Here is a 10,983-nt window from a genome sequence, read left to right as displayed (position 1 = left end):
CACGCATGCAAACATGCAGTGGGTGCGCACACGTGTGAAAATTACGATTGTGCCCATTATGCCGCACATGTTACATATTGCTGCGAACGTCGCAGCGAGAGCAATTATTCTAGGGCCATCAATCACTGATAACACTAAACTGATGAGCGGTAAAAGCTTTTAAAGCGTCGCCTATGGACAATTTTGGGTATGATAGTTTTCTGCGATTTCGCGGGTGCACACAATTTTAAAGCTTGACATGTTTGGTGTCTATTTACCCGACATGACCCCATGTTTATATTTTAACAAAAAATTGGGTAACAATAAATGTTTCCTAACATAATGTAAAACAACCTTTTTTTCCCCCACAATTTTCAGAAATGTTTCCTTAATATACTAAAAAATAAAACCCCCAGTGGTGATTAAATACCACCAAAAGAAAGCTCTATCTGTCCCCCCAAAATTGTATAAAATTCATTTCTGTACAGCTCTGTGTGATGGAATAAATGTCAGTCAAAGTACCGCAGCGCTGAATACTGAAAAATGGCCTGGCCAGGAAGGGGGTCTAAACACCTGGTCTTCAAGTGGTTAAGATCCAAATATTCTAATTGTACAGCAGATTAGTCCTAAAATGCCTAATTTGCTGTTCTAATTAGATTAATTTGATTGTATCCCATTGTTAGCATGCGACTATGGAATGTTTGTTCTGTCTGACTTTCGGTAAAAATTACTATTGATGTCTAATTACTTTAACCATTTTACAATTATTTTACTTTAGATCACAACACTGGATCTCTCCTGCTTCATGAAACCAAAGTCTTCTAACATGAGCTATCATTATTCACTCAAGCATATCATTGTCATGCTCACCATCACACTGCATTCTGCACCACCAATAAGAGCCTTTGGATGTGCCAAGTGTTTTCTAACTTATAAGAACAGAGAATATGCAAACTGCATAGAACAAGGAGTTGTGGATTTAACAAAATCCATTCAGCATCTTCCAAATCAAACATTGTGGTTAAATGTATCACTAAATTATATTACTGTATTAGAACACAAAGTTTTCTCACACTTACCCAAACTTCTAGAACTTCGGCTGAATAGAAATCAAATTAGCACAATCCATTCTGGAGCCTTTTACAATTTATCCTATCTTTATTATCTGGACCTCAGCAATAATTTAATACAGTCATTGCAAAATGTCAGCATAAAAGACTTGACACGCCTACACATCCTTCACCTTAGCAATAATAAGATAAACACAATAGAAAATGTACAGTTTAATCCTTTAAAGGTTTTACAAGAACTTGATCTGTCTTTCAATCAAATTTCAGATTTCAGATCTGTGGCTGAAGGACTGAAACACTTGAACATGCTGTACAATCTGAATATGAGCTCCAATTCTTTAGCTGATTTACGAAGTAACAAAACTCTGTTGGTCCTATCATCACTGAACTTTTTAGATCTAAGCAAGAATTTGATTTCAGTATTAGATCTTAGTGAATTTGATATGCCTAATCTAACAGGCCTCAGTGTGATGAGAAATAATATGTGTTCAATAAATGGAAGTGCCTTCAATAATGTACCTAACTTATCAGATGTTACCTTTGATGAAAACCCTTTAAATTTATCAGTACTTCTTCAAACGGAAATCCCCAACTTGACTGAACTTCACTGGTCAAGCATGAAACCTGCACTTGACGCTGACCTTTCTATTGCTTGCCGGGTTTTTCAGTCTTTTCCCAAGTTAAGGATGATGGATATCAAGCATTCAAAGATCTGTGGTTCAAAACTACACATCATCGGTGGGTGCACTAACCTAACGTCACTTATTCTTTCAACAAGTGCACTTGATCACCTAGTAAGCTCAGAACTTCAGGCTTTCAAGTACCTTGAAGTTTTGTATCTTGACAAGTGTAAACTCAGAATGATTCATAACACTACATGGATTGGTTTGGAAGCCCTTCGTACCTTAATCCTTGAAAGAAATGTTCTATCAAACTTACCAGATTTCTTGTTCAGTCCTTTAATCAATCTTCGGTATTTGGACTTGTCAAAAAATCACTTAACCTACATCAACAAAGAAGCATTTAAAAGTTTACATAAATTAACTCACCTTATTCTGAGAAGCTGCCAAATTACAGGTATTAACCATGACAGTTTTTATCATTTATGGAATCTCAGGTACCTGGATGTGCAAGAGAATATCATATCACTGGTGAAGAATAAGTCTTTTAAAAAACTGCACAGGCTTCAGACACTTTTATTGTCAGGCAACAACATTCACGCAATACAGAAGTTTGGATTAGAAGGACTTAAGTCATTGGAAACTCTTTCTTTATCTAAAAATACCATTTACAGATTAAAAGATAATATTTTTATCTTGATACATTTGAATATAAGCAGAAACCACTGGTCTTTCAACAAAAAAAACTGTACCAGACCATTTGAGATGCTTAAGGTCTTAGAAACTTTGGACATAAGCTACCAGGTTCGTCGTTATGACGACAGTGTCCCAGAAACACTGTTTAAAGGCCTGGGTTCCCTTAAAAAACTTAACATGAGAGGTATTCCTGTCTCTTTTTTCACAAATGTGTAATTTTCCCATATAACAAATTTGACTAATTTGGATTTGTCAAAATCCTTTCAAAAGTCTGATAAACATTCCATCGTCGAGTTTATTCACAAATTTCCCCAATTAAGACATCTTACCCTTGACAACAACAAAATCAAACACCTACCAGAAGATATGTTTGCTCATTTTACAACCTTAGAGAAATTATCATTGAGGAACAACAAACTTAGGAACATTAGTCAGAAACTTTTGACACCTTTGACTAACTTAAGTTATTTTGATGCCTCTATGAATCCTCTTTCCTGTTCCTGTGAAAATTATTGGTTCCAGAATTTGTTACAATTCAACACTGAAGTTCAAGTACCCTTTATACTATCATACAGCTGTTTTGGCCAAGTAGCACTTGACATGAATTTTGTAAACCAGGACCTCAGCTTTTGTGGAACTGATATCTCTGTGTTCTTTTTCTTTGGAAGCTTTAGTTTAACTCTGCTCTTCATGGTGACAAGCCTTGTGATGATGAAGCTGAAGTGGTCCATACATTACTTTTACTACATGGCCAGAGCATGGTGGCAATGGAAACTACAAAAGGAGGACAGAATTTACAAGTATGATGCTTACATTTCATACTGCTCTGATGATGAAGAGTGGGTCATGAAGGAATTATTATTCCATTTGGAATGCCAGGGCAGAAGGAAATATAAAATATGCTTCAAACCTAGAGATTTTATTCCTGGGGTTTACCATATTGACAACATTCAGGATGCCATAAATAATAGTCGTAAAACCTTATGTATAATCAGCAGAAATTACCTTGAAAGCCAGTGGTGCAGAATGGAAATTGAAATGGCTTGTTCTAAAGTCTTCTACCAAAGAGAGGATGTACTGCTTGTTGTATTTTTGGAAAATATTCCAGATTACAGGTACAGTATGCTATTTTATATATAAATGTCAAGACCAAGTTTTGTACCTCCATTAGGTTGTTAAAGAGCTCTGGAAACATAGCAGAGCAATCTCCCCCAACACTCATCAAGGATATGTCAAACCTTACTTAGCATTATGCTAAACACTGTAGACATGTGCATTCGGATTCGGCCGAACCTGCAAATCAACAAAAATCAGTTGATTCGGCAGTTCGTCCGAATAAGAAATAACGAATTTAATCTATGCCCGAATATACTAAAACGATATTTGGGCATACATAAATTTGTTTTCAGAACATGCCGATGGCCATATTGGCAGTCTGCGTGTTCTGCGCATGCCAGCCGCCATCTTGGAGGCGGAGCGTGTGACGTCCCATGACGGTGACATCACACGCTGAACGAGCAGTGGCCAGATCGTTCTGCACATGCGGCTGCCATTTTGGAGTAGATCTTGGTATACACCAAGATGGCGGCACCCACATGTTCGAGTGCCACCATCTTGGTGTATACCAAGATCTACTCCAATATGGCGGCACACATGCACAGAATGGCTGCCGCCCGTACTGCGGTTTCAGTGTGCAGTTTCAGTGTGCAGGCTTATTGCCTCCTAATCCAAAACAACATAAAAATGTGTTTCCTTTGACGAAACAAATGAAAACATTTTTTGTTTTTATTTGTTTAGTCTGGAAACACATTTTTGTTGTTGTGCACATGTCTACTAAACAGCAGTGTCATTCTGTCTTGCTTGTTCTTATCATTTTCCTGTGGAATTATACCAATACCAAGTATCAAAAGCAATGGCAATGCTCCTGGCTTAATTATTCATAGGAATATAGAGAACAAAAGCTGAGAGACTGTTTATGGCCGAGGAAAGGTTAGGAGGGACATTTCATAAAGGTTTCCTGGAAAAATTGGGCAACCAAGCAGGGTATCTAAATCTGCCCTAGTCACTACCAAACAGCTAATATGCTAAGTAAATAGTCAACCTTTAAGGAGAATTGTTGTTAGTTTCATCATATTATTAAGGTAATATTCTCTAACAACCTCTAGGTGGAGGTCTTTGTATAACTATCTGTGGAATTCCTTTAGTTAAAGAACCACAATCCAAAACACAATCCAGCGGAATTGTGAAAGACCTGTAGTTACACAAAAGCTGCAAATGCAATTCAGGTTACCAATATTACTTAGTTGCAAGAAAATGCAATGCTATTCCCTTAATACAGAGGAACAGGAAAAAGCATATTTCCAGTTACAGACTGTTGTGTGGGGGGAGCAAAACAAATAAACTGGATACCATTCATAATGTCAAAATGTGTGCCCTGATTCCTTTCTTAGTGCTTTTCTGAACTGGGAGACCATGTGAAGGAACCCGTTACATAGTGCTACAGCATCAATGCATTCCTGCCCCTGCAGTAGCAGTTTATATAGACATTGTGGCAGTGCATGGCAATGCCATTGTGGTATCTCCATCCCTGTGTCCAGAATCTGAGTGGCCAGCGCATGCTGATGGCACAGGTGTGCACAGCCTTTAAATTAAAGGTGTTGGGAAGGGTTCACGACTCCACCTGGGAGACAGGAAAGCTCCACCCAGGAGACAGAGTGGAGTCCAGTGCAGCAGGGTGCTGTGGATGGGGAAGAACCCCCAGTGTGCCGGTTAGCACATGACTGAGGCTGTCTGGAGGAACAGACAGTGGGCTGAGGCCGGAGCAGCGGTGCTGCAAATGCAAATCCAGGAGGCGGGATGGGCAGGTGCTGCCATGAGATGCTTAAGAACCCCTGCGAGGGTAATTGTTCTGTTTTGTGGACTTTCATTTAATAAAAGTGGGCAAGGAAGCCCTTGAATGAAGATTACAGCTCCTTCACCGTGTTTTGGATGTGGTCAACTGGACCATAAGTCTCCAACATGCCCTGTGACCTGGGGTACCCCTGGAGGTACTGTTGGGCAGGAGACCAAATCCGCCAGTCCAAGCCATGAGGCTAATGTGCGTGCAGTTGTGCATAGCAACGCATGGGAAAGTCCACAGGGGGGGCGTCAAAGATGACTGGACAATGTCAACGCAAAACCAACGCTCTCAAATTAAGTTAAACACAGTGTATGAGAGGGGTGGTAAGACTGACATTGCTGAATTGTGTGCTGGAACTGTGTGTCCTACAGTCAAAGAGACTGACTGTAGGCTTATGTGTGAGATGGGAGTAACGCCAGTAGAGCGGCCCATGGGACATTCTATGAGGGACTTGCCTCTGCTCGGTATACAGGGAAATGGAGAGGCAAGAGTTAAAAATGTCTATGATGTGTTTTCTTCCAATGCAAATGGGGGTTTCAACATTACTACTGTTGAGAAGGATAGTAATGTTGAGGTAACAAGTGGTAAAAATACATGTCGGGATGACAATTCGTTGTTTGGAACCAGGGTGGATTCAACAGAACTATCCTTGGTAATCTCAATGGAGCTCAAGAGCTTGGAGCCAGAGGTTACCCAGGATAATTGTGGTGCCGGTATGATGGGTCACAGTTTAAGTGAAGTGTCAAGTGATGGTGCACAGGTGGTTGATTTAGTACCACCAGGTAACAATGGTAAAATGTCTCTGATCGTACACCTGAGTAATGTGGACAAAAGGTGGAGTTAAATGTGGTAAGGGTGACCAATAGTCGAAATGTGTTAAATCCCCTAGAGACAGTGAGTAAAGCAGCAGAGGTGTCCTTGGAAACCTTTAAGGAAACAGGTGAGCTGGAGACAAAGGTTATCCAGGACAGCTATGGTGCCGCCCTGCTGGCCACCGCTGAAAGTTCAACTAGTAATGGGAATGAGTTAAAATTCAGTGACATTTCTGAAAATATTGCTTTGTTTAATGGAGAGCCCCAGGCTCACAGTGGTGACCATGTGTTTGGGGTATCTACAGAGCTAGAGGCTCATTATTATGAAGAAAATGTTATGTCTAATGATGTCATTGCTGGAATGAATAATGGCATTGATGTTCAGCTGGGTGATGTAGTGCCACCAGCTCAGACTAGTACAAATGTGGTAAAACTGCAGGGTATGCATGTACACAAGGACACCCCATTACCTGGGGTACCCCTGGAGGTACTGTTGGGCAGGAGACCAAATCCGCCAGTCCAAGCCATGAGGCTAATGTGCGTGCAGTTGTGCATAGCAACGCATGGGAAAGTCCACAGGGGGGGCGTCAAAGATGACTGGACAATGTCAACGCAAAACCAACGCTCTCAAATTAAGTTAAACACAGTGTATGAGAGGGGTGGTAAGACTGACATTGCTGAATTGTGTGCTGGAACTGTGTGTCCTACAGTCAAAGAGACTGACTGTAGGCTTATGTGTGAGATGGGAGTAACGCCAGTAGAGCGGCCCATGGGACATTCTATGAGGGACTTGCCTCTGCTCGGTATACAGGGAAATGGAGAGGCAAGAGTTAAAAATGTCTATGATGTGTTTTCTTCCAATGCAAATGGGGGTTTCAACATTACTACTGTTGAGAAGGATAGTAATGTTGAGGTAACAAGTGGTAAAAATACATGTCGGGATGACAATTCGTTGTTTGGAACCAGGGTGGATTCAACAGAACTATCCTTGGTAATCTCAATGGAGCTCAAGAGCTTGGAGCCAGAGGTTACCCAGGATAATTGTGGTGCCGGTATGATGGGTCACAGTTTAAGTGAAGTGTCAAGTGATGGTGCACAGGTGGTTGATTTAGTACCACCAGGTAACAATGGTAAAATGTCTCTGATCGTACACCTGAGTAATGTGGACAAAAGGTGGAGTTAAATGTGGTAAGGGTGACCAATAGTCGAAATGTGTTAAATCCCCTAGAGACAGTGAGTAAAGCAGCAGAGGTGTCCTTGGAAACCTTTAAGGAAACAGGTGAGCTGGAGACAAAGGTTATCCAGGACAGCTATGGTGCCGCCCTGCTGGCCACCGCTGAAAGTTCAACTAGTAATGGGAATGAGTTAAAATTCAGTGACATTTCTGAAAATATTGCTTTGTTTAATGGAGAGCCCCAGGCTCACAGTGGTGACCATGTGTTTGGGGTATCTACAGAGCTAGAGGCTCATTATTATGAAGAAAATGTTATGTCTAATGATGTCATTGCTGGAATGAATAATGGCATTGATGTTCAGCTGGGTGATGTAGTGCCACCAGCTCAGACTAGTACAAATGTGGTAAAACTGCAGGGTATGCATGTACACAAGGACACCCCATCTGTTGTGGTGGCTGAGAAGTTAATGCCTAACACCCAGCCATTGGTGTCTCCTTGGAGGGAGGTATTGGAACAATGGGATACTTTTGATGGGACCTCAGCGAGCGTAGATTGGGCTAGGTTGCTCAAATGTTTATTGCCTCTAGAGGAGATGTATTGTCTGAGACCCCAGAGATAAACAAACATGAGGTATGGGTAAACAAAATGGAAACAAACCTAAAACATGTACTGATGGTAAATTATGGTCCTGTTTTAGACAGTGACAGGACGCACAATATTTCTGCTGTGTCAAAAAGAGGGGCTGCTAATCAGCTTGTAGACGAAGGTGTGGCTGCTGGAGCAGCTGATATCATTCATCAGGTGGATGAGTTGAGTAGAATTGAGGATGCAGCAGAAGTTTTTTCTGAGTCCCAGGACAGGGTTAAAAATGTCTTTGCTGTTCCTAAGGGGGGACAGCCCTTAGTGCAGTTGCCAGTAGTAATGGGGAACTGTGAAGTGGCCAGTGAAGAGGATCGCTCCCAGGGGTGTGGTTCCTCTACAGATACTGTGCTGTCCTACGATGAAACTGATAATGGTAACAGTGGTGAAACATATAATGAAATGAAAAATTATAAGAGTCTGGTTTTCCGTTCAATGTACTACATGTTCATCACACCTGGTGACCACTGCCTAGATTCCATAACTAAAAAGCCAAAAAGCTTCATACCTACAAGTAGTTAGCTAAGTGTGCATGTTGTGGGGATTAGCTCTGTGCACACCAAGGAACAGGATTTAACTCAAGTCCATAATGGGGATAGCAGTGCCATACCCTCTACCGAACCACAATGGCTGACTATTGATATGGTCCAGAAACGGATAGACAAAATTAAGGTGAATAAAGCACCTGGACCAGACGGCTTACACCCACGTGTCCTCAAAGAATTGAGCTGTGTAATTTCAAAGCCATTGTATCTAATTTTTAGAGACTCTCTAACGACTGGCTTGGTACCGATGGATTGGCGCAAAGCCAATGTGGTGCCTATATTTAAAAAGGGATCAAAGTCTTTACCAAGTAATTACAGACCTGTAAGTTTAACTTCAATAGTTGGGAAGATACTTGAAAGTTTGATCAAGGATCACATGCAATTGTTTTTGCTTGAAAATAATATCATAAGCGATAGTCAGCACGGATTCACAAAAGACAGAAGTTGTCAAACAAACCTACTTTCTTTTTATGAGGAAGTGAGTAACAAATTGGACAGAGGAATGCCTGAGGATATAGTATACTTGGACTTTGCAAAAGCGTTTGACACAGTTCCCCACATGCGGCTAATGTATACGTTAAGGTCAGAAGGTATAGAGTATTCAATCTGTAATTGGATAGAAAACTGGCTTCAAGACCGTATTCAGAGAGTGGTGATCAATGATTCATACCTTGAATGGTCTGAGGTTGTTAGTGGTGTTCCCCAAGGTTCAGTGTTGGGCCCGTTACTGTTTAACCTATTTATAAATGACATAGAATTGGGGATTACAAGTACTATTTCTGTGTTTGCAGATGACACTAAGTTATGTAGTGGAATACAGTCCTTACAGGATGTCTCCAACTTAAAAGCAGATCTGAATGCTCTGTGTGATTGGGCAACTATTTGGCAAATGAGGTTCAATGTTGATAAATGTAACGTTATGCACTTGGGCGAGTAAAAACATGCATGTGTCATACACTCTAGGGGGGAGTATGTTTGGGGGAGTCAATGATGGATAAAGATCTGGGTGTTCCGGTAGATCACAGGCTGAATAATAGCATGCAATGTCAAGCCGCAGTTTCTAAAGCAAGCAAAATACTTTCTTGTATTAAAAGGGGTCTAGACTCCAGGAATAGAGACATAATCCTGCCCCTGTACAAAGCATTAGTAAGAACTCATCTGGAATATGCAGTTCAGTTTTGGGCACCAGTTCACAAAAAGGATGTTGTGGAACTGGAGAAAGTGCAGCGAAGGGCGACCAAACTCACGAGGCATGGAGGAGCTCAGCTATGAGGAACGATTAGCTGACCTGAATTTGTTCTCTCTGGAGAAGAGGCTATTAAGGGGAGACATGATCACCAGGTATAAATACATAAATGGTCCATATAAAGAACTTGGTGCCAAATTATTCACGTTAAGGTCACTGCAAAGGACAAGGGGGCACTCTTTGCGTCTGGAGGAAAAGAGGTTTAACCTTTGCATACGGAAAGGATTCTTCACAGTTAGAGCTGTGAAAATGTGGAATAGACTCCCCCAGGAGCTTGTTCTAGCTAGCTCGATTAATTGTTTTAAAAAACATCTAGATGTATTCCTAAATGCACAGAATATTACTGGATATTGAGTTCTTAGAGGTATATTAAGCATCAGAGATTGTTGATCCAGGGAATATCCGATTGCCTTATGGGATCAGGAAGGCATTTTTTCCCCTGTTGGAGCAAATTGAACCATGCTTTATAGGGGGGTTTTTTGCCTTCCTCTGGATCAACATTGGGTAATTGTGGGCATAGTGTTTAGGCTTTTCTTCTTTTCTTCTTTTTTTACTTTGTATCTCTATAGGTTGGAGTCGATGGACTTGTGTCTTTTTTTCAACCTGACTAACTATAGTACTTACTACTTAAAAAAGTATTATAGTTTAAAAGATTAACAGTATTTACAGACATACCTGGACCCCACCTGGATAAAGAGGCAAAGCCAGCCTGTAATGTCACTTTGGGCACTGGATAACTTAGGCAGGTTGTATAACACAATGTGTTAGACACAGGTTGCTATACAGGTGCAGAGCTGGGATCCATCTGCCAGTGGAATCATGTCCCTAAATAAGGGGAACTGTAGGCAAATTTGCATTTGCTTGCAGGCGCACACAAGCGTATGCATTTAGGAATGTGTGCAGGAATAAGCATACGGATGTTCCCTGGACTGCCCTTAATCACCCCCTCTTCTCTATCCCTCTACTTCCTCAGTCTTTAATATCTCCTTTCTTTTTTGTCCCTGGACAATCGCTCTCTCCGTTCGTTCATTCAGCTATTTTCCTGCTTATCTGTGACCTGACCTGCTTTTGTGTTACCTGTGTTTGACCCGGCTTGCCAGAGCACAGGGGCCAGGAATATGTGATAAACATATGAGTGCAGAGGTCATGGACACAAAACTCACAAATTTCAATGGAGGGTTAGGAGAGTGTAATGCACAGGGTGCAGGGATGTGTAACACACAGACGTCAGGGGTACCTATTGCACAGAGTGTAGGGGTCAGGGCCATGTAACACACAGAGTGCAGAGACCAGGAATGGGTG

General features: G+C 41.3%; 1 protein-coding gene across 1 annotated transcript in view; it reads left to right on the top strand.

The window, feature by feature from the left end:
* Positions 1–791: 791 nt before the first annotated feature.
* Positions 792–10,983, top strand: part of LOC108798324 (toll-like receptor 13) — an 11,073-nt gene continuing 881 nt past the window's right edge. Inside the window, 1 exon segment of the mRNA XM_018570064.1 lies at positions 792–3,480. Coding sequence (XP_018425566.1) covers positions 806–3,480 — 2,675 coding nt within the window. The 5' untranslated portion in view covers positions 792–805.

This window comes from Nanorana parkeri, unplaced genomic scaffold (genome assembly GCF_000935625.1).
Source record: "Nanorana parkeri isolate BGI_ZX_2015 unplaced genomic scaffold, ASM93562v1 scaffold1450, whole genome shotgun sequence".
Classification (NCBI taxonomy): Eukaryota; Metazoa; Chordata; class Amphibia; order Anura; family Dicroglossidae; genus Nanorana; species Nanorana parkeri.
The sequence above is the reverse complement of the archived record's forward strand: the minus strand, read 5'-3'. Positions and strand labels throughout refer to the sequence as shown.